The sequence below is a fragment of the Tympanuchus pallidicinctus genome, unplaced genomic scaffold (genome assembly GCF_026119805.1).
Source record: "Tympanuchus pallidicinctus isolate F22 unplaced genomic scaffold, pur_lepc_1.0 scaffold4, whole genome shotgun sequence".
Lineage (NCBI taxonomy): Eukaryota > Metazoa > Chordata > Aves > Galliformes > Phasianidae > Tympanuchus > Tympanuchus pallidicinctus.
Window position 1 is genome coordinate 43,331,013 of NW_026294758.1, and position 24,529 is coordinate 43,355,541.

Sequence of the window (24,529 nt, forward strand, 5' to 3'; positions counted from 1 at the left end):
GAATGTCACGGAGACCGCCTTAGTATGTAATGGTGGAGAAACCCAGACTGGTGAAATTTCATTCAGATCATTGTTTCCTACATCATAGATTAGGTTTCTTTTCATGCATCAAAATGTGCGTGCTTTTTTTTTCTTGTAAAGTAATTGAACAATTTGCTTTCCAAAAGCTTTGCAGCATAGAAAAAGCTTGTTCAGTTGTTTACCACCAGCGTTAGTGTACTTCAGGCTGCTATTTTCACCTTCTGTCATGTTTTAGCTAATGATTTACAACTGTCATCAACTACAAATATATATATTTTTAATTTTTAAATAATATTTCTAAAGTCAGAAAATGGGATTTATAATATTTTTTAAAAGCTATTAACCAGTCATGATGCTTTATGGTAAGTAGGAAGAACTCTGGTGTATCCTTAAATGTGTTGTTATTAATCTTTTTCAGGTAAATATTACTCCTTCTGTACATTCCACTAGTGAATTCCCTCAGCTTCTCCACCATGGTGTGAATACAGGGTCCTTACCGCATAATGAGTCATATTTGTTGGCTCAGCAGAATGGCAGCCCAGCTGATGTGTTGGAAGCATCAATCAGATCCATTACTCCACAGATTAATGGGAAATCCACTAGTGATGACTTTGAGCAACTGATCAGAAGTATGTCCCAGGTAACCATATTTTCTGCTAATCCTCAAATGTGGCAAAAGAGTAACATACTTCCTATAAAAAACAAAACAAAGGTAACCTTTTAATGTGAGAAGCAGTTGGTACATGAGAAAACAGTATTGGAAAAGTAGCCTTGATGTTGTTTCTGCTGATACTGTCTTTAGCTGGGCAGTATGACACTCATAGATCTGAATGCTGTTGTCTTTCGGTGGTCACTGATGCACATATGTAGGATATGCTTTGATATAGCATGCTCTTGTGTACATAACTAATTAAAGCTAATTATGTCATTGAAAATAAGATGAGAAATTCCTTTTTCCTTTCTGACCTCGCTGTGTGGTGTTCTGTAATCTTACTATGATTCTGTGGTAGGCAGAAGTTGTATGTGAATCAGGTTGTGGCTGAGAATGGCTGTGCATCTGTTCTGGAATTTTTCTAATTAACCTTTGAAAGAGCTGGATATGGGAAGTCTTCTGATGTTCTAGAAAGCCTTTTGCACACTTATGCTTTTTCTTTGAATTCCATCCTTTTATTTCTTGTCCTGCATCAAATTTGTCCTATACCCTCTGAGATTGTACATTGTGAATATCCTAGTTTTGTGACTCTTGAACCTGAGCTCTATACTGAACTGATTTTTCCTGTTTTTTTCTCTTCTCTCTCAAATCCTTAGTAATAATTACCACGCTGATACGATAGTTACATTTCAGAACTGAATAACTGTGTTTCACTTACTAACTTTATGTATCCTTGCCCAGTTGTAGAGGTCAGATTGAAAATTCATTTAACAAATTGTTTACCACATTCACTAATTCTGCTCTTTGACACTTTTAATATCTGTACCCTTTTATTTCTTCTGCTTAACAGGGTCGTCCTGTTGAGACAATTGAGCTTATTAAGCCTATGAGTGGTGGCCTGGGCTTCAGTGTTGTGGGGCTCAAGAGTGAAAACAGAGGAGAATTAGGAATATTTGTGCAAGAAATCCAGGAGGGAAGTGTGGCACATAGGTAAGATGACAACTGAAATATTGTACTGTGCCAGGTGTTAATGTCACACTACAGTTGAGTTTATATATTTGTGGTATGAGCATGTGCTTCACTTGGCACCTTGAGCCATGCAGCCTAGCATTACTCACTATTACAGTTCTTACAGTCATGATCAGAAAGATCAGAAAGATCCTGGTAGTAATAAATATTTCAGAGCCCTCTGGCAAATAGTTCAAGTTCACAAATAAAATATTATATGTTAAAGCCAAATAGCATTTTTTTGTGAATGTTGTTGACTACTTGTAATATAGAAGCTGGTGTAATATGGATTCTTATGCGCAGTACTGCCCTTTGTTTTGTAAAGCACTGCCAGTTTAGGATGCTGAAGACGTGGCCAGTGTCTCTGCTTGGGACAGTGTGTTGTGAAACAGGTAGAAGCAGTGAAGGAGGCAGAGGGCAACTTAACTGTATAAAGCCTACACAGACCATTTGAAGTGGGTCTAGGGAAGGGCTTGGTATGTAGTTTTACAGTAGTGCTTCCTTTGTCAGAAAGTGAAGAATTATTGTATGATTTATTCATGCCTTTTTTTCTCACTTAAAAGGGATCTATTTTATGATTTTTTTTTTCCGGTTTTTCTCTGGTTTTTCCTTCCCCTTCTTTTTTTTTTTTTTTTTTTTTTGTTTTGTTTTGTTTTGTTTTGTTTGTTTGTTTGTATGAAACAAAACTAGGTACCATAACATCTTGATGGAAGTGTGTTCCAGTCAATGGTTTGATGAATATTCAGAATGGGTGCACTCAACGAAGTAGAGCAGTTGGTCTGTTAGGCAGGAGGCTCAAAGTTGGGAATATACATAAGTTCCCAGGCAATGGTTGGGAGTGACTTGAGATCTAATATGCTTAGTCTCGGATGGAGGTACAGGGAGAAGAAAGGTAGCTAGGGGGTAGGAGCCAGGGGAGAGTGGCAGAAGGATTAGCTTCAAAGGAAGCAATCACCAGGGTGCTGCATCAGCTCCTTTCAGCAGAACTGCAGGGAAAGATTAAAAAGTAGTTGAAATAGAGAAGAGGATATTGAAAGTACTGGAAAACTGTCAAAATATTATAATTGCTGTGGCAACACTTTTTTGATTTTTCTTGTTTGGTTGGTTTGTCACCCCCCTTCCCGGTTGATGCATATGTGACAGAGATGGAAAGCTGAAGGAAGCAGATCAAATCCTTGCTATTAATGGACAAGCCCTTGATCAGACAATTACACATCAACAGGCTATCAGCATCCTACAGAAAGCAAAAGATAATGTCCAGCTAGTTGTGGCCAGAGGCAATTTTCCTCAGCTCATCAGTCCTGTAGTTTCTCGGTCTCCATCTGCTGCTAGCACAGTTTCAGCCCATTCCAACCCGGTAAGTATAACCCAGGTGTGTGTATTCACTTCTGGGTGTGTATTGCTTAGATCATCTAATATTTGGGGATTTTTTATTGTAACTTGCACGTATATTTTTTCATCTGCAGATTTTTCTTCCAGGTATCTTTGTTGCACTTTGTCCCATGCAAAGAGTAGAAAATGCTTAGCCTTGCTGTGGGGGGTTGGACTCGATGATCTCTGGAGGTCCCTTCCAACCCCTACAATTCTGTGTGTGATTCTGTGTGTGTGATCTCAATGTTGGCCATACTCCTTCTGTCTGCCAAACTGTATCTTCAACATTGCAAATACAGCAGATTTACATTCCTGTATAAAGTTCTGTTTTAACATAGCAGTAAACAAGAGCTCTTTTTTCCTTTTGTGGGCAAAAATAAATTTCTGTGGAACTGCATACTAATCCACACAACCAGCTCAGTGGATACTTCTCTGCTCCTTTGTTCTGTTATAAGAGTAGGTCTCAAATAAAGCAATAGAGGAAGCTATCAAAATGCTGTAGGTAGGGGCACACTTTAGGACGCACAGAAGTCAGCTCTGCTGCTTTTGAAAGCTTTTACACATCTAGATGAAGAGAAGATAAATCAGAAGAACAGTAATGCTATGCTTCTCTCTTCCTAGTATCTTCCTCATGTAATGGCTGATACATTTTTGCTTCCCCCCAGGGTTGTATGTTTGGATCTCACTGTTCATTTATCTGTGAGTCTTCTTCAGGGTAGTCTGTAACTAGAGGTATATGGAACGTTCTATCAACTATTTTAGTGTATTTTAACTACTAGCATAAAACATTTGGTAACAGAATTTCAGAAGCCTTGCCTTATTGTTTCCTTATGTGTGCAGAAATATTGCAGATCAGATAACCCTTTCCTGTCAATGCACAGGATAGGCCTGCTTTCTTGCAGTATTTGTGTTGTGTACTTCTTTCTTTTTGTGATTACCTCTGTATTTCCCAAACGTCTTTTTGAAAAATGTTCCTTTAAAACATGCCATAGCTCATTCATTTTTTTTCTTATGCATGTTTTTTCTAGTCATTTCTAGTCATTTCCCTTAGTTTTCAGTTGCTTCTGAAAAGTAGTTTTTTCTTGAAGTCCTCCTTTTTTGTTTGGGATTTGTCTTGTTGTCTTTGGTTTATGTTAAGGCTGTGGATACCAAGAAGTATCATGTGGCTTATATTTGCAGTATCTTGATTTATACCAAAATAACACTTTATTTTTGAGGTCCTTCCTGATCGAACACCAGCTCTGGTTTTAAATTTTAGATGGGTTAATGATGTGTTTAGTGCAAGAACAAATCAATACCATGAACGTTCCAGTCATCTGTTCAGTACTGTACTGTGTGAGCTACCGTTTGTCTTTCAGAGCAGTTACACTTCTGCTGCAAAATGAAGCCTACAGTCAGAGTCATTTCAGTGCAGTGCTGCAGACAACTCAGAAAGCTTTGTTCACTGCACAGGGAGAAATTCTGTTAATGCATTACTTGCAATTTCTACTGCTGCATTTAGTCTTAGTCTTTGAATGGGGTTTATACTTTCTGATGTGTTTCGTGTGCCAGTGTGAATACGCGCATATTTGAAGGTTTTGTTTTCCAATTCTGTGAGGTTTCCTAGAAGCAGCAGTATTATTTTCTCACCGACAAGGAGGTGGAAAGTCATAGATAGTTGCATAAATTCTTTCAGCAGTCATTTTCAGGAGTGGCTAGACCTTCTTAACTGATGACAGCCCACTTACCTGATGACAGGATGTGTGGCCAAGGCACAAAGCTATGCAGTGGGATGTTCACATTGGACATTAGAAACAATTCTTTACTGTGAAAGTGGTCAAACACTGGGACAAACTTCTTAGCAAGATACTTGATTCCTTGTGATCATTAGTGTTTATGACACAGTGGATAATGCCCAAATTAATATGTTTTAACTTTTGCTTTGTAGGTCCCTTCCAACTGAACTGAACTTTTGGTTCTGTTGACTACCCTTCCTCCTACCTTTCTTTGTTTGAAACCATACTTGAGGAATAAGAGAAAATATTTAGAAGTGTTAATATGTAAATCCTTATTTTTATCGTTTGCAAATTTAATGTTTTTTTCTTTGAGGTGCACTGGCAGCATGTGGAGACCATAGAGCTGGTGAATGATGGCTCAGGTTTGGGATTTGGGATAGTTGGTGGAAAGTCAACAGGAGTGATTGTTAAGACCATCCTCCCAGGAGGGGTAGCTGATCAGGTAAATTCAACCAACCTTTCTATTTATCATTCAGTACAGTGTGAAGTTTCTCTTTACTTTTATACTCATACTAACTAGTGCTAGCTTTTTACTTTGAAGTATAGGAAGGAGAGTATATGGTGAATCTTCTCCTTAGTAAAGATTTATTTGGTGCTGGGAATCTGTGTGTTTGAATATAAAAGTTGAAGTAGTTTCCACATTGCTTTTTTACATCTACTGTAGGTTTGATACTGATGCATGTAGACCTCTAATTCTTTCATGAATATACGAGTTGTAATTCAAGAAGGCAGTAATCATTTTGTCCCCTCTGCCCATGCAGGTAGAAAGAATGGTGATTATACATCTCTCTGTTAGGTTTTCTTAAAGTTAGTGCAAGCGTCAGCCTTCATAAGTCTGCTTTAAAACACAGGCTGTGTAGCTACCTATTTGAAAGTGGTCATCAGAACCCATTTTGAGCTCGACCCTGAGCAAACAGACAAATTCATTTAGAGACACTTTAATACTTTCCTATGGGCTAAATTCTTATGAACATTGTTATTATTTAAATAGGAGAATAAAGCTAAATAAATAGAAGTGTGAAACAGTATAACTAACTGAATCACACTAAGAGAGAAGTGTATTTTAAGTTTTGCTTAATTCTGAGAGCTGTTTTTTAAATAGAATCATAATGCTGAGTATACCTTTTTATGCTGTGTTTGGAAATGAACTCTGGAATTCTCTAAACAACTGTAACATATTAGCAGGTGGTAGTCATAACTATGTGCATTTTTTTTCGTGCTTTGGTGACTATGTAAATAAAGAATGTCCAAGATATTTTTTGAGAAATATCTAGCAAAATTAGTGTGCCGTTAGGTAACACACTTGTCTTCTACCATGCTATGAGGATGTTGATTTGGTATTCAAATAGTCTCTAGTTCATATGCGTTACAGGTTACCATGTAGTCATTCCCTAATTTTATTATTTATGGGAGAAATTGCAGGGTGGTTACTTCACTGTTTATTTTTCCCATCCAGCATGGGAGATTATGTAGTGGAGACCACATTTTGAAGATTGGTGATACTGACTTGACTGGAATGAGCAGTGAACAAGTGGCACAAGTTCTGAGGCAGTGTGGAAATCGAGTGAAACTGGTAATTGCAAGAGGTCCTGTTGAGGAACCACCTCCACCAGCAGTCCCACCAGGTACTCCAGTACCCATCCCGACACCAGAGAAACAAGTAAGCAACAGTAAATATACTTGTAGCATACCTATACTTCAAACATAATTTTATTTTAACTTCTATTTGAATGTCTCTCATGCTTATGTTCTCAAAAGTCAGCATTTTTATTCTCAGTAGCAGTGTTTTTATCTTACTCTCTGGGAGATTTTAAATGTCATCAGTCCACGTTGCAAGGAACTGCATGCTTAAATCTTTCCAAGATGCAGGGTTGGAAATAAAGATATAACCTGAATAACTTCTGGATTAATTAACCCTTGGACTTGCTTGTGATTTTGCAGTAATACTTTGGAAAGTATCCATGTAATTTTTTCTTCAGAGCATGCTGTTTCTGTAACATCTCACAGTTCACTTATAATTTTTCTCTTCAGAATCATTTTTATTTCCATATCATCAGTTGACAGGCTGGAGAAGTGGGCACATGAGAATCTGATGAGGTTCAACAAGGCCAAGTAGAAGGTGCTGCACTTGGGTTGGGGCAATTCCAGGTATTTTTGCAAACCAGGAGAAGAAACCAGGAGATCTTGAGAGCAGCGCTGTGGAGAAGGACTTGGTGTCCTGCTGGACGAGAAGCTGGACATGAGCCAGCAGTGTGCATTTGCAGCGTGGAAGGCCAACTGTGTTTTGGGCTGCATTAAAAAAGGGGTGGAGAGGGAGGTGATTGTCCCCCTCTACTCAGCTCTGGTGAGGCCCCATTTGGAGTACTGCATCCAAGCCTGGGAACCCCAGTACAGGAAGGATGTGTAACTCTTGAAATGGGTCCAGAGGAGGGCCAGTAATATGATCAGAGGGCTGGAGCACCTCTCTCATGAAGAAAGGTTGAGGGAAATGGGTTTGTTTCACTTGGAGCAGAGAAAGCTCTGGAGTGACCTCTATGTGGCCGCTTGATATTTGAAAGGACCATATAAATAGAAAGGAGAATGACTGTTTATTTTACAAGAGTGGATAGTGATAGAGAGGACAAGGAGGAATGGTTTTGAACCAAGTCAGGGGAGGTTTAGGTTAGATATTAGGAGGAATTTTTTCCACTAAGAGGGTGGTGACACACTGGAACAGGTTGCTCAAGGAGGTTGTGGATGCTTAAGCCATTCCTCGTAAGTCTTCCCCTCTAGACCATTTGCCATCTTTGTAGCCCTCCTTTGGACTCTAATAGTTTTATGTGTTTTTTGTACAGTGATGCCCAAAACTGCACATAGTTACCAATGTGAGGTTGCACCAGTGCAGTGTAGAGCAGAACAGTCACTTCCTTTGACTGGCTAGAAATCCCATGCTTGGTGCACCTCAGAGTACAGTTGACCTCTCTGACTGCTTGAGTACACTGTGGACTCATATTCCAATTGCTGTCAACCAGGATCCCTGAACTTCTTTCAGCAGGGCGGCTTTCCAGTGTCTTATCCCTCAGTCTTTGTGTGTAGCCAGGGTTGCCCTTTCTGAGGTGTGGAATCAGGCCCATGCTCTTGTCAAACTTCAACCAGTTGGTGATTGCCCAGCTCTCTGATTCATCTAGGTCTCTCTGCAAGGCCTTTCAACCATTGATCGAGTCAGCGGTTCCTCTTAGTTTAGTATCATCAGCAAACTTGATAAAAGCGCCTTTTAGTCCTACCTCAAAGTCATTTGTGAAGATGTTAAAGAGAATTGGCTTTTAAGTGGAGCACTGGGGAACCCTGCTAGAGACTAGATGCCAGCCTGATGTAACTCTCTTTACTATAATTCTTTGGGCCCAACCTCTCAGCCAGTTGCTCACCCACCACATTAGGTTTTTGGCTAGCTATGTGCTGGGCATTTTGTTCAGTAGAATACTGTGAGAAACAGTATCAAAAGCTTTACTGAAATCCAAAAAGATACCAACTGGCTTCCCTTAGTCAGCTTGTCATAAAAGGAAATTAAGTTAGTTAAACAGAGCCTTCCCCTCATGAAAATGTGTTGGTTGTGACCAATGACCACGTTGTCATTTGGGTGTTCTTCAATAACTCCCAGCATAATTTTCTCCATAATTTCACCAGGCACTGAAGTGACAGGCTTGTAGTTACTGGGGTCTTCTTTCTTGCCGTTCTTGAAAACTGGAACAGTGTTTGCCACTTCCACTCAACCTCTTCCGTTTCCTAAGACCAGTGAAAAATAATTGAGAGAGGTCTTGTGATGATATTTGATCTGCTCTCTGGGAATCCTGGTATGAATCCCATTGGGCTCCGTGGATTTATATGCGTCTGATTCAAAATGGTCTGGGAGTTGATTGTTACCACAGTCACAGTCCTCCAAAATGGGGCATCTGCAGTCCCAGAGCCCACTGTCAGTGTTACAAAGGCAGAGAAGGCATCAAATATCTGTGCTTCATCTTCATCTCTCCCTTTTTTAAGGTGACAATTCTCATCAAGAAATGAACCAATGTTCTCTCTGCTCCTCCTTTTGTTGTTAACATATTTTAAAAACCCCTTTGTATTGTCCACTACAGTATTGGCCAGCTTCAACTCAAACTGAGCTTTAGCTGCACAGATTTTCTCCCTGCAAAGGCAAACAGTATCTCTGTAGTCTTCTCATGTGGCCGTACACTTTCTGCCTAAGCTCTAGAAGAAGCCCCCTGTTTCAGGCCTTCTGCCCTGCCTCCTTAACTTCTGATGTTTTGGAATTGCCTATTTCTTAGTTCTCAGGAGGTGGTACTTAAAAAGTGACCAGCACTGATGGGCTCCAGTGCCTTCAAAATGAATATCCCAGCTTCCTAACTAGTTCCCAGAGCAGTCTGGAATCTGCTCTCCACAAGTCTGGGGTTGATGTTTTTGTGGCAGTTTTCCTCCTATCACCAAAAAATTTAAATTTGACTACATCATGGTCACTTGGTCAAGATAGCCAGCAGTGAGGTCTTCTCTGTTCACAAGCAACAAATCTAGGAGGGCACCTTTCCTCCCTGGCTCCCTTAGTACCTGTACTAGAAAGGTGTTTTAGAAATCTCCTGGACTTGCTTGGATAAGATGTGTGGTGTCCCAGTTAATGTCTATCAAATTGAAGCCCTCCGTAAGGACAAGGGCAGAGGGCTCTCTTAGTTTCTTAGAAGCAATTCGCAATTCATCAGTATTACCTTCCTGCCTGGGTGGTCTATCGAGGATTCTCACAGCAATATCATCTTTATTTGCTTGTCTCTTAGTCCTTACCAGGTACTTTAATTATTTGTGAAAAGATATCTATGAAATTAATATTTGACTTGAGAAAGTCATTACCAAAGGCTCTCGACTGTATGTAATCACTAGCTGACAGCTCTATACAGTCCAGCCCCTGCATTGCATATGGCAGCACCACTCTGCTTCTCCTCCTCTGCCTGTCTCTTCGGAGAAGCCTGTAATTGTTCAGAGCACACAGGTCACAGGACTTTTCCCACTATTTCTCTTACAGCAGTGACATCATACCTTGGACTGACCCAAGGCTTTTCTCTCTTCTTAACTGTTCCTTACCTTGTATTCACCTTGCATTTCGAATGTGCTTCATTGTATCAAGTGCCTTGTGTATTAGACTGAAGCATCTCACTAGAATGCAGCCCTTCTGATTGTGGCATGCCATCTGATAGGTTATCACCAACATTGTAGGTGGACTTCAGCTGCTCTACTGGTCTCACACACAACTCCAGCCTGTAGGCTCATCTCTCAACAGCTGGGTTTTATCCTCTTCCTGCTTCAAATCTAGTTTAAAGCCCTTAATGTTTTGTCACATAATTATATGTAATTATAATCAGATACAATTAAATGTGAATATGTGAAATATGTGAGACAAAAAGGTGCTTCTGAGCCTACATATAGATAAAATTTATGCTTTGAAAAGAATTTTCCATTTTACTTTTTCCTGTTGTTCTTTAGATATATTCTCGCTAGCTACAAACTGCTTTTCAGATGCATCAAAATTAAAAAGCCTTCTTTAATAAATCCTTACATAACTGCCATTGTTTTACATTCTGTTTGTTGTAATGGGATCTGTGGAAAAAAACAGATATAACCACAACAGTCAGGATGAGTATAAGGTTAACTAAGATAGTTAATCTTAACATGCACACTTTCAGTCATTCTGGAGTCTCTTAAGAGGAGAGAGTGATGTCTCTGCTGCTGTCTCTGAAGCACTGAGGCATTAGACCATGGCTTTCCTGTAGATAAAATGAATAATATATGACCTATTAGTGATCTGTAAAGTGACAATTTGAGAAAGGAAGCTGAATTTTATAATTCATCTGTATATATTTTTGAGCATTTGCTTTTCTGTGGTTACACAATGAGGCCATTTGCAGGATATGTAGAATTTGATATACTGAAAAAAAAGCTGTGAGCCTCCAAGAGGCCTCATTTGTTTGCCTCCTTCATTTCCTTTGCTTTTAATACCTAGTACACCATTCCTGTCAGGAGCAGACTGTTTTAAAACTGCTTTTGCCTGCACAGAGGCTTCTTGGAGGAGGGAACACTCAATGATGCTGCAATCCTCAGCAAATTGAATCTGGGTATTAAACGTCAGTGAAGTGAAGGTGATGATGAAACACCTTTTCTTGATTTGTCTGCTTCCTTACAAAAACATAGCGGCCTAAGTCTGCATGATGCTCTTGTGAGAGCATATTGTTCTTCCAAAACTGTAAAGGGTAGTTAAAGCACTTGAATGTTATTTTTCCTCTGATTGTGTTTTTAGATGGAGTTTTTCAGATAAATAGCTGAAATCAGAAGTCAGATTCTCTTTTAGCAAATAGTATCATAGCTCTCCTGAAGTGTCTTTTCGTTTTTGGAGGGGTGAGGGGTGGGAAGGAAGAGAGAAGCAGGACAGCCTGTCTTACCATGCAAGAGGCAACATGAAATAGGAGTACAGCGGGTTCATTATAGATTTTTACTGTACTTACACATATATTTGAAATAGCTATTCGTAAGTACTGATGTCTGTATAAACATGTAGCCATGCACTGACACTTGTCAGCTATGGAAGTGGATAGTAAATACACACTTTAGATAGCTGAAAGATGGAAATTTCTGAAAAAAAGTGTTTTTTAATGTTGAGATTAAGATTTTTAAATTGTATTTTTTTTCTGTTATATTAAAGCATTACTACTGAAATGTGAATTTAATATACATTCTTCTGTAATGGATAATTTTATTAACAAAAAGTAAATGAATTCTTTGCTATGGTATTCTTTGTTGTGGACATCTGGAGGGGATGCAGTAGGTCTTAGTGGAGGTTGTCATTATTTAGCTAAGTGGAACTTCAATTGCTACTGTCTAAAAAATTTTTTTAAGTCTTCCAAAGAACAAGAAAAATAATTGCCTCAGTTAAATAGCTTTAATTCTGTTTTAAACTTGTATGCATAGGAAAAAATAGTTGTAGTTATTGAACAGGAATTTATACAAATAGGAGAAGAATGTATTTTTAAGATGAGAGTCTAAGATTGATTTTTAGGAAGTTCCAGAAAATCTGTAATCTACATCATATGGTATTTAAAAACAGTTTCTGTAACTTAGTGTAGAAGAGGTTTGTTGTTCAGTTTTTAAAATTCTAGTCATTTTTACTCATCAAATGATTTTATAGCCTGAAGAGTAATATCCTAGAGGCAAGAGTTGGAGAAGGCATGATTTGTGTTGCTTTATGGTTAAACATGTTGCCTATGCTTAACTTCTCTGTTTTTATGAGCAAAAATAAAGTTTATACCTTTTTTTTTTCTCTTCATGTCTATGTTTAATATTGCATGCTTTCTTAATATTTTTCTTATTAGACAGACACTTCTGTTGATAGTTGTGAAGAAGGAGAGAAGTTTAATGTGGAACTCACTAAAAATATCCAAGGATTAGGAATAACTATTGCTGGTTACATTGGAGACAAAACATCAGGTAATTATAGATTCCTACAGATTTTCAGTTTTAAAGACAAGCTAACACATTAACATTCTGATGAGTTTCAGGAAGTGTTAATATATATATATATATATTTTTAAGCAGCATGTATAATATTAACTAGCAGATCAAAAATTCCTTTCAGTGACCTCTGACTATACTCAGAGTTTGTTGATCTCTTGGATTGTTACAGATTTAGGTTAACTTACTCATTGGCTCCCAAATTCACACTGTAAATAAGTGCATCAGTGTTCATGTACAGTTGTGTATTTTTTCTGTGTAATTTCAATTACAATTTTCAGAGTAATGATTCAGAACTCTCTGGTGCCTCCCTAGAAGGATATGGCAAATAAAACACAGTTAAGAAGGCACAGTTTTCAAATATTCCTTAAACCTTCTCAAAATACTGTGCTTATGACTCTTACTCGTATACATGTTAGGAAACCTTATGGGTAGATATATTGCATATTATTGGCATAATTAACTGTCTTTGAGAAGCTGAAGCAATTTAGATAAACTATTCTGTAAGTTAGAATAGTCACGGTTGATTTAAGTATGCTCTTTAGTATCTTCCAGTAAAACCTTCAAAAGGCAAATAAAATCATAGAACATGTGATAGATGTCACAGCATGTTTTCGCTGAATGGATTTTAGATTATTATGCTATGTGTGACTGCATTACAGTATCTTCATGCCTCAGGTGCTAATTGAGCATCCTTAATTTTATGACATAACAATTAGGTAAAGAACAATTTCATCTGACAAATAAAACTGCTGGACAATGAGGACTCTACTTAAATCTTTCTTTAACCTGACAAATAACATCTTACTATGCAGTTGTTACAGGATATAAAAATACTTGGAAACTAGGAAGATGAGCCATTTAAATATTCTCAAAACCTAGGAAAAAAAAACTAATAAAAACCAGAAAACAATTGTCATTCTCATAATTTAAATATACTTGTTGTCTTTTCGCAAGTTGAGTACAGTAATTAGAGCAAACCAGAAATCTGACCCTCCTCTTTGCTAAATTTTGTCATACTGAGGTTAGATAAGACAAGTCTTTTGGTCTTTGAAGGCACTGGTATTTCTTGACAGCTGTTAAAACCCTTTTACAGGGCTGTGACCATGATTTCGTACCAGTTCATGCTAATGTTATTTTGTATATAATACTGCAGTCATCCATGTAGGATGTCTAGATATTCTCTCTTCACTGAGATGAAGTTGTTTCGCATTTTTCTGTGTTTTTTTTCTGAAACTGATTCTTTTTTCAAAATTGCTGTTGGGATTTTTTTTTAATTAAACTTTCCATAGTTATTTTGTGTATCTAACTTTTTCTTCTGATTCAAAGTGATTAATTGTCTAAGCTGGATTTATTTTGAGGTTTGGATTTTTTTCTGCTTTTCTCTCTCTCTTTTTTTTTTTTTTAATTGCATCAAATAGTGCTTTACTGGAAAGCTGGTTCGAGCAAACATTTTAGTCTTTGTTTGTAACATTCTGCATTTATTTACCCAAGCACACAATTTTTTAAGCATGCTGAGCATACATAAAATACAGATTTCACCAGATTAGTGTACCCAAACCAAATTTTCTGCTTTTCAATTTTAAATCTAGCCAAGAAAAACAGAAAAATAGATGCTTTTATTTTTTTTTTTTTTGGCCAGTGTTGATTTTTGTTGAAACCAGTGGGAATTTGGAGTTGCAAAATCTTGAGTAAAATCACGTCCAATGCAAACATATGAGACTCATATTTTAGAAAAATAATATTATATATGTTTTATTTAAAACATGTGTGTTCTTGATTTTTTTTGCTTATCTTGTAGATTGTAATTTCTTTCTTGTCTCTCTTCGCTGATGATATTAGTGGTAATTATTTACATTATTTAAACTGTTTCTTTGATTTATTAGTTAATGTAAATTGCTCTGTTTTTTCATACCAGAGCCTTCTGGCATCTTTGTGAAAAGCATTACAAAAGGCAGCGCTGTTGAACAAGATGGCAGAATCCATGTGGGAGATCAAATTATAGTTGTAAGTAAGCAAAGAGATGAAAAGCTTGCAAAGCTCTATTCTTACACGAGATGTTAAAACATGCTTGTAAAATACTTGCTTAAAACATTTAAGATTGTCACTGAAGTGGTCAATCCTTTTTAACTGAGCCTTTAATTACATTAGCTTTCTGATTATGCTACATGTAACTCACCTGTTACTTAATTTCTTAAGGAAATCTGCTCCTGTGCACTTATCAGTAGGACCGTTGAAACTGGTTCATAAAGGCAGAGTTTCAAAGTTTGATACAAATTATGGAACTATTTTCAAAATGATTTTTAACGTATGTTATTAAAATGTTATTAGGAATTTTGACTTTCTGAACCTTACATCTGGACTTGCAGATAGAGAAGGGGAAAAATGTGGTTTACTTAGATGTAGGGAACATTAAATAGTCACGGGTCATTTTTCATTACCTAACATCTAGAAGGATGCCAGAGTTGGAAGTAGTTCAGAAAAGCAAGAAAATGATTAAAGGTGAAAATGGAACTGTTCTTTTTTCAGGAGCAGTTACAATAATGGAGTGTATATGTCAGATAGTCCCAAACTCCTTACTGCAGTAAGGAGTTGTTATGCTCCTGGAAGGTAGTTCAGAAATTACTGGTTTGGAAGTGTGAGATTTGAGTTTGCAGTAAGAAGAACAAAAAGTTGTGTATGCTGGAGACAGTGGGATGAAATTGAGCAACTCCGGAGTATTCAGAAAACAAAACTGAATTAATGAGGTAAAATATCTAAAACTGTAGTCATTAAAATACTGGACTATAAATAACAACTGGGCAGCTGGTACAGTGCTTGATAGGGAAATTAAACTTCATTGTGTTCAGTAGCAGACTTCCCTGTGTCTGAGATTTTTTGAGCCTAGAGCTGTGCTCTGTACTTCTTCCTGTTACAGTGAATGACTGTGTTCCTCCTCACCCCACTCTAGCTAGTTGTCCTGACCATGGCTCTATTTGTTTTGTTTATGTATTACTTATTTGTTTATAAAACTTTTTTTTTCCCCCAAGTAGTTCCTACTTGAAGGTGGGGGTGTTGGAGTAATCAGGCAGGCTGTATGGGGCACCTTGAACAGTGCTTCCTGACTCTTTTCAGCTCTTCATGGCCTTGTTGTGACGGGCACCCAGAATACTTCTCCCCACTTTGCTCTGGTGTTGACTCGTAGCTAGCTAATGTAGCTACCTAATGAGTGTTCAAGTGAAAGTGGTTAGTGTATTGAACCTTTGTTATGTCTTGCAGGTTTTTGTTCTGCTTGCTTTGTATTCTGATGCTGAGCACTGAAAGTATTGCTTTACTCTGGACACTTTATATCTTTCTGCTATTTCATTCTGCAGGTAGATGGAACAAATCTTCAGGGTTTTACTAACCAACAAGCAGTTGATGTTTTGCGACACACTGGACAAACAGTTCAGCTCACTTTGGTCAGAAGAGGGCCTAAACAGGAGAACTGTATTCAACCCCAGGAGGACTTCAATTCTGCTGTTGAAAGGGACTTAATGTTACAAACAGTGGACAGTAGCACAGCCAAAGGTAATTAAAATTGGCTTTACTTTAAATCTGGCTTGAAATATTTTTCTTCTTAATTACAAACTGGGAATAAAGTTGACTAAATTAATTCTTGGTTGTGGGAAGACAGGAAAAACTGTCCAGAGCAGAAGCTGTGGAGCAAGATAAACAGCATGAGAACCAAGGACACGTCTAGGAGAAGAAAGAAAGTCTCACGGGTCTGATAGGATAAGTGCCTGTGTGAAGTTGAAGAGCTGTGTCGAGGTTGAAGAGTGTTTTGTAGAATGTCCTGTTGATATGTAAAGATGGATGGGAAAGTTGTAGGGGTGGATGGGAAAGCTAGAAAAGGAAAACTTGTGAAGGTAGAGAAGTGATATGAGAACTTGTAATAAACAATTTCGATCATTCACATCCGAGTCTGTGCATCAGACGCTGCACTCGGTTGCTGTTCCTGGTGCTCTAAAGGAGTGAAAATTTGATCTGTTGCAGATTCATTAATCTTTTAGAAACAGTGATATTATTTGTTACATTTTCAAAGTAAATATTGAAAGTTCTGCACTTTGCTATGAGATGAAGTTCTTTAAGGCTTAGATCCTGTAAATCTTTGAATACTAAGTAGGAAGGTAGTGTTTTATTCATGTGAAAGGGTGGTAGCAGTGTTGGAAAGAAAGCAGAGATACTCTCCACATTGGGAAAAATGAGTCTTGTTTCCTTTTACTCTTCCATGTCTGTGTAAGAATCTTAGTTATGACAGGAGTGGCTTAAAAGTTATTAGTAATCTGATAGGTCATTAATTATGTTTGTGTACAAAGTTCAGAAGGCATGGCAAATACTATTTTTGCTCATGATGAGATGTAATTTGTGAAGCTTAATCTTACACTGTGCGTATCTTGAAGTACAGGTGCCAGATCATGAAAGTCCGTGTGTTTGAATAGAGCATCTATATGGAGGCTGGATGATAAATGGATTCTTTTCAGCTACTTACGCTGTGGGATGATATCAGTAGACATATACTACAACTCATAATCTGAAGCATAATACAAAACTTGCATAAGGTTTTGAAAGATCTATTAATGTATTCTCTGTATGGCATCTGCTCATTCCTACCTTTAGCAGAAATTAGAGAGGAAATGCTTAGAAAGTGCTGTTTCTCCAGTCCAGAAGTTGTTCAAGACAGCTGACAGACAGCAGCATACCTAACAGAATTCTATAGCAGGAGAGATTTTTTTAAAAGTGAGAACATTGTCAACTGTGAAGTATTACATTCCTCAAGTCTATACCATTTTAATTTTTCAGTATCAGCTTCCTGTGCTTCATGAGAGAAAGGAGAGAAACGAACAAAAAACAACATAAGGTGGTAGGAGTGGTAGAAAGGGACACAAAGAGAAGGCAAAAGATGAACAAAAGATAAAATACCTTTAAAATACAGTGTTCCTTCTGGGCCCTTCATGCCATGTTCTATTTGCAGACACTGGATTCTCTGGTCTGAAGTCACTGCCCTAGGCATATCCATGAAAGTGATGAATGCATAAAATAGCTCAAAATTCCTTCTCTTCTTTTTCCAGATAACAGTGAAACAGAACAGGGATCTCCATCGCAGCCATGCAGTGGCAGTGCAGTAAATGTCAGAGAGGACATGAAAGAGCAAGAAACAGGTTCCCAGTGTTTGGTATTTTGTTCTGTAAAAATGCACTTGACTATATTTATATTAAGACCCAGTGTTTTGTGTGTCTTTTTGGCATGCATGCTATGAAACTGAGCGTGTACATCTAGAAATTAACCACACACGAAAATGTGTACTGCTTGTGTGCTCTTAAGTGCCGTAAGTCAAATGCTTTGACAACTGCTACTACATATGTCTGAAAACAATGACATTTATCAAAAATTGTCACCTGAAACATTCTACTTTGGCTACATATTTATCTCTTGTTTTAGTCTATTTGTACGTTTCTACTTGAACTTCTTCATTCATCTTTTTCACTTATTCCCTAAAATGCCTTTTGGAGACTTTATCCTCTTCTGTTAAGTTTGCATCTCACAGAGTCCCAAGCTTGTATTCATTTCAATCTATGTTCAGTGATAGCATTTAAATTCAGTCAGTTCTGAAGTACTGATAAAGCTTTTTCCCATACCTTGTGTGGAAGTTCTTATTTTGTAGTGCTACTTTCTTTTCACAGTTTAGGCACTTTGCTGCATTTCACTTGGGGGCATATGTTTTTCAGATTGAGACAGCTGTGATGTACTTTCTGACATTTTCTTATATCCAGAACTTTGAGAGAAGCTGAAAAACATCCACCCATATGATTTTTTTAGTAGATATTTTTTGTGTATCTTCCTACAACTTCTGCTTTCCATTTTTCTGGGTAGCTGAAGAATTTATTTTTAAGGCCTTTTCTTAGATACTTCAAGGTCTCTGCTTTGGAGGAAGTACTGTCATATGTAGCACCTTTGCAGCTGGCTTTATTTTTATTAATATTCCTGAGCTCTGTTTAGATTTATGACACTGAGGCTGTTAATCACTTCAAATTCTTATGGAAAGTCACTGTGACTTCAGACCTTAATCTTTTAATGAAGATTCTAGTCTTTGCTTCCGGTGAGCATTCAGCCCTAAAGAGTTTGACTGCTTGACTGTATGCACAGCATGGGCTGAGGACCGTGAGTGTGTAGAGTTCCATTAAATCTGCTGTACTGCTTAATCTAAATACTGGCTCTTGTTTGTCTGTTCCTTTGCTTATTTCCTGCCGTAGAATATAAGCAGTTTGAATGAGGAAAAAATAAGCAGGAGAAAATAATTTCCCTGTTTTTTCAGCTTGCAGATAAACTTTCACTCAGTTTAAGAGCTGCTGCATTGTTCCGTTTAGCCTGTCACTGTATTTTTGGTAGCATGGTGATTCTTCTCTCCTCCTTCCATTCCAGTAGTGATTTCATTGTTGCTCTTTAGTGAATACTTAGCTAGTTACTTATTTTCATATGGGTGGTCCTAAGTGAATGTAATGAAAAAAATAATAATGAAAGCTGCCACATGTTCTTTCACTGCACTCTAAGGCCTACATGTTTAAAAGATCTTTAGCAGTCATGCTTACACTTCTGAAAATAACAGATTTTATTTGAAAACTTCTTCCTTGGTTACTCTGTATAAAACATAGGGTCTGTCCAAAAGGAACAGGATTTAGCATCACATCTGTAAATATTTCAGCCATCCCACTGAATCGGTCTGATCAGCCCACATAAAGTCTGACTGAACAGACGTTTGAGGCATGTGTGTAACTTTCATTTACTTTGTGTCTGCTTGTCTTTCTGAACACTGGGGTTAATTTAAATGTTTCCTTTCTTCCCAGCCATTTAAGACAAATGTTTTGGTTGAACTTCATCTTTCAAATTACATTCAGTTTTGGGGGCTGGGATGTTGCAAGTTGTGCATGTTGCAAATTATTTGCCACAGTTCTGCAAGTTTTCCCACTGGCAAGCCTAAACTCAATGAGACAAAGCATGTCAAGATTTTAGTGATATTTAGGAGAGAGCTGGCATCATGGATTGATTGTGCAGTCTTGCATGGTGCTTTATCTATCTGCCTTAGCAGTGATTGAAATAAACAGAACATTTTAGTTTTTGTCTTAGTAATCTGAAATATAACTTATAGATTTCCAGCTGAGTGCTACAGAAGAAGCAGCTATGAAGGCAAAATGGCAGAGGATAATGGGGTCAAATTATGAAATAGTGGTAAGTAAACTGTAATTGTTATTAACTGTCCTTGTTAATATGTGTATAATGTATTCCTTTTAAAAAAATTATACACGTGTCCCTTAATCTGTAAAGATGCTTTTATTTTCCATATATATATATATATATTTATATAGTGATGTTAGTAAAGTAATGTTTTGGTTTAACAGGTGACTGAGCACCACACAGTTGTTTACTTGTACCCTTCTACCCCCTTCCCAGTATAATGTGGGAGATACCCGAAAAAGCAAAGTAGAACTCATGGATTGAGAAAAATAAACTATTTGCTAAGATAGAGAAAAGGAAAAGGATAACAATTGTGACAATTATATGAATGTATATAACAAGTGATACGCAAGCAATTGCTCACACTCTCTGACCAATGCCCAGCTAGCCCCAAAGCAGCAGAAGAGAGATGAATTCCCACTCCCTTCAAAACTCCTTCTGCATGAAATCATGTGGTACAGAATACCCCTTTGACCAGATTAAGTCAGCAGTCCTAATTCTGTTCCCTTCCAGCTCCTTTGGCTGTTTCCTCAGGATGGCCTTGGCTCTGTACAGTGCTGCTTAGCAAATTATAAGCATTGGTGTGTTATCAACATTGTTTTTCTCCTAGAACCAAAAGATAGCATCGTATCAGACACTGAAGAAAACGATTCTGCTCCAGCTGAAACTAAGACAAATAATCACAAGTATCTTAGGTTACAATGGCTATTGTTTCACACATTTCCTGCCTTCGTGAGGGTAATGTGTATTAGACAAAAAGCAGTATTGGAGGTAAATTTCAGTGCTTCCTTGTCAGACAAAATTCAAACTAGATCTTGAAATCTCCTAGCCAGTTCTTCATCGTGAATGAATTGTTCAGTATAATGATATAAATAATGCCTAGGATATTTGTGCACGTACAGCTGGAACACAGTATCTGAGTTTAGAACTTAATCACGTCAGCGTATAATTTTGAAGTAGTCTCTGCAAAAATATGTACAATTAGATACTTTGTTGTTGCATACACTTGCATGTGCTGAAGTAATGTATGTGATTAAAGCTGCAGTTTTTACTGCAGGACTCTCATGTGATCCAAGCGTTTTTCCTATTGTTATACAAATGCAAATTTGACTATGCAGAGCCTCTTCCTGTTTTTCGTGAATCACATTGAATTGGACTCTCTTTCAATTTGTATTCTTTTGGTTTTTTCTTCTAATTTTTGCCTCAGAATCTAAATCACCACATAAAGGCAGGTTAAAGAATGTGTCTGTGGTGCTCACTTCTTATCCACACATTAGGCAATATAGTTATTTTATGCCAAATAGGTTTTTATTTGTCACGATTCCTGGATTACACTCTGTGAATGTATAATGATAGTTTGCTTACTGCAGTAATCTAGTAGCTTGTGATTGCATAAACTTCACTGAATGTGGCCTATAGATTTCAATTTTAATCTTGTGGATTTTTTTTGCCCTCTCAGTGCTTTTATTGTATTGGAAAGTTTGGATTCTTTCTTTTAATCTGTTGCTACTGTTTTTCAACAGTGTTGTTGAAAGACCTAAGCTAAGAAGCGTACATGTTCTTGCAGTCTAAAAGTCTGCATTAAAAATTGCAATATTTCTAGTTTCTCTTTTCTGAAGTAATGATTTCCCTGTATGTAAACGGCATCTGAAAGTTATGGATATAGCTGCAAATTTGTCCAAAGCAACCTTTTCTTTTTTTTTAATCTCTTAGGTTGCTGTGGTTAGCAAATTCAGTGAAAGCAGTGGACTAGGAATAAGCCTTGAAGCTACAGTGGGACATCATTTCATTAGATCAATCTTACCAGAGGGGCCAGTTGGACGAAGTGGCAAACTGTTCAGTGGCGATGAGCTTCTGGAAGTAAGAAAAAATTCTACTTTTTCTTGGTCTGCTTTTAGTAGGATTTTTGAGAAATTATTTGCTTCTCACTGGTTACAAGTTTGGGAATGTAGCATATTTACACTTCATACCAGCCATAACCAGAGTTGTTTCAGCAGTTACTTCACATGTTCTTATGCATTTTATTTTACATGTGCTTAGTTGCATATCTCAGCTCACAGCTGATTTTTTTCAGATTAAACTGAAAGCCAAGAAAGGAGAATATCTAGCAAAAACATTTAAGCTTACTAGAAATATCCCTTTACAGTGAAGAGAGTAAAACAGTGGTTTGTTTCCTTTTCTAAATTATTTTCTTAGAATGAAGATGTGAGTTTGCGTTGCGTGACTGGGAGAAATCAACATGATCCGTATGTTTTCGTGGTTAATATACCTGTTTTCATGCAAGTCAGCTAGTGTTGTTTGTTTTCATGTGTGTATGTTACATGCTTTACTCAGGTTCTATGAAGTGACAGAGTATGTGGTGTTTGTAAGATGGCATCCCACAATTTATAAGCCTCTCCAGCTCAAAACGTGTCTTGGTGGCTTGTTCTGAACTCCAAACTGAGTAGACGCTGAGGGTTGAAAATGTCCATTTGAGCTTTTTGTAAAAAGTGTGTATGAATAATTTTAAAATAATTAGGTCATTGGTTTATGTTTTTCTGTTTTTTTTTCATGTTTGTTCACTGTACTTCTACTAAACACTGTGCATTCTTCATTTCTTGAGGTGAATGAGATCTCTCTGCTTGGAGAAAACCACAAGGATGTAGTCAATATCTTGAAAGAACTGCCAATTAAGGTGACAATGGTGTGCTGCCGGCCAGTGGCTCCCTCTGTCAGTCACACAGAAGTACTGGAGAGCCTAAGTCTATCTGAGGTTCAGCTCGCAGAAAAGGTATTTAAAAAAAGAAAAAATAAAAAAAAAATCCTAAGAGAAAGACTGTTTCCTTGAAGAAAAGCATGAGGAGGTCTTTTATAAGATTAGAAATACCTCTTTAATATTTTACGTCTTGGAACCAAATAAACAGAAAAAAGCAAACTGTATGTTTGGTCAGCCAGAGGATGTACATACTGGTAGGCCATGTGCAGAAGCCATTAAGGACGCAGAGCTATCTACCCAGGTTACTTTGATTTCTTTCTACAGATGGGCTTTTTTATAGTCTGATTATATTTCATATGGTTTTGAACTCAACACAAGTTCTGGGTTGTGTTGAGTAGAAATGAATGTGCACTTCATGGCTGGCAAGCTTCTGTCACTCCTAAGTTAAAAGCTCTACACAATTTGATGTGATAAACATGTAGAAACAGCTTTCAGTATAACAAAACAACAAAACTGATGTGAAGGAAAGGCAGAAATTCTGACTTCTGGACAAGTCAAAACATTCAGTTGGTTTTTGCAGAGCTTTGTTATGAAATCAAAGAAAGATGTATATACATGTGTGTATGTATGTACATGTGTTTCCGTGTATGTCCTTTTTTTTTTTTTTTTTTTGCAAATGTTCTCACTCAGTGCTGCGATGTTTTGGTTGAAGCCTGTTTATAGGCATATCATTTAATAACAGATATTTTCTTTGTATTTGAGCCCGTATATACTAACAAGATTTTCTGAATTTATTTGACAGAAATTCCATTTTGTAAATAATTTTACTGGGGAGTCCTGTCGTATATTTGCAGCTCGATAATTTGTTTCAAAAGTATTAATTCTGTACTAGACATAATCAGGCTTGTTTTCTTTCTCTACAGAATGTTTGTACTTTCTCATTGTTTTGAGAAAAGTTATCTTCTTTCTCTGTGAATGTTTTCAGCAAGTTCACAGTTGTGTAATGTTTACTGTGTTTTAACAGGCTCATATAGATCTTGAATTCACTGGCTCTTCGAACACAGAAGAAACAGCTTTGGAAACTTCTACAGCTCAGAGCATAGAAGAAATACAGAACTCTTCTTTCACAATGTGGGAAGCAGAAGTACAGCATACTGAGCTGGAGAAAGGAAGCACGGGACTTGGATTCAGCATATTGGACTACCAGGTAACTTTTATACCTTTTTCTGTGAGTGTGAAACAAAATATATTATTTGCATCTCACAGTATGATGTAAACAAGTGTTTTAGTGGTAAATGTTAATGGAAATCAATACAGTAAAGCTAAATTGCTGTCCCTACTGGCAAGCATCTTACTAGCTACACTGCTTATTTCTTTTATTGTATTACAACTAATGATGGAGTTCATCTGACTAAGTCTGGAAAAACTTTTCCAACAAGCTGGCCAAAATTAGAAGGAGAGCTTTGAATTTGAAAAATAATGAGAGTTTTGAGTAACAGGGAGTTGCCAGGGGCTGCTGAGGAATTAGGAATCAGCAGAGTAATGTGTAAAGTGACTCAAATGAGTTAGGAAAAAAAAGGAAAGTCAGTAGTGCAGATGAAGTGCCTCCATACCAATGCATGTAGTATAGGTGAAGAGCAGGAGGAATTTGAAGCTGCTGTGCAGTTAGAAAGCTATCATCTAATCGTGATCACTGGAAATTGGTGGAGTGGGTCACACAATGGCAGCATTGTTTTCAATGGCTATAAATTGTTCAAGATAGGCAAGGAAAGAAGGAGAGGTGGGGGTTTTGCCCTCTGCGTTAAAAATGGATTGACTGCACAGAGTTGTCTTTGAAGAACAGATATGAGCTTGTTGAGAAGCTGTGAATAAATATTAGGGGCAAATCCAAACAAGGAGACTGCATAGTTGGAGTTTGCTACACACTGCCTGATCAAGTGGAGTCTGCTGATGAAGTATGGTTAATCAGCTGCAGGAGGCATTGTGCTTGCATGCTCTGATCCTGCTATAGTACCTCGGTCACTCTGATATCTGCTGCAAAAGCAGTACAGCCAGCTGTTGAGCAGTCTAGGAGACTCTCGGGTAGCTTCTTAAGCCAAGAGATATATGGCCCCATCAGAGGAGCAGCTCTCCTAGACCTGACACTTACTGATGCTGATGAAATAAAGAGGTGAGGGTAGGTGACTGCTTGGGCTGCAGCGATCATGCCCTTGTGGAATTCATGATCCTGAGAGA

At 37.5% G+C, this 24,529-nt stretch overlaps 1 protein-coding gene across 10 annotated transcripts in view; it reads left to right on the top strand.

Annotated features, from left to right (window-relative positions):
* MPDZ (multiple PDZ domain crumbs cell polarity complex component) overlaps positions 1–24,529 on the top strand; it is a 105,898-nt gene that overhangs the window by 19,976 nt on the left and 61,393 nt on the right. For 6 of the 10 annotated variants that reach the window (XM_052700733.1, XM_052700735.1, XM_052700739.1 and 3 more), the window contains 13 exons: positions 440–661; positions 1,524–1,663; positions 2,825–3,038; positions 5,141–5,269; positions 6,284–6,487; positions 12,210–12,324; positions 14,267–14,355; positions 15,702–15,897; positions 17,439–17,528; positions 19,514–19,593; positions 21,313–21,459; positions 22,202–22,369; positions 23,319–23,501. In XM_052700733.1, coding sequence (XP_052556693.1) covers positions 440–661; positions 1,524–1,663; positions 2,825–3,038; positions 5,141–5,269; positions 6,284–6,487; positions 12,210–12,324; positions 14,267–14,355; positions 15,702–15,897; positions 17,439–17,528; positions 19,514–19,593; positions 21,313–21,459; positions 22,202–22,369; positions 23,319–23,501 — 1,977 coding nt within the window. The remainder of the gene's footprint in view (positions 1–439; positions 662–1,523; positions 1,664–2,824; positions 3,039–5,140; positions 5,270–6,283; positions 6,488–12,209; positions 12,325–14,266; positions 14,356–15,701; positions 15,898–17,438; positions 17,529–19,513; positions 19,594–21,312; positions 21,460–22,201; positions 22,370–23,318; positions 23,502–24,529) is intronic. The other 4 variants (XM_052700736.1, XM_052700740.1, XM_052700741.1 and 1 more) reach the window with 4 other exon arrangements.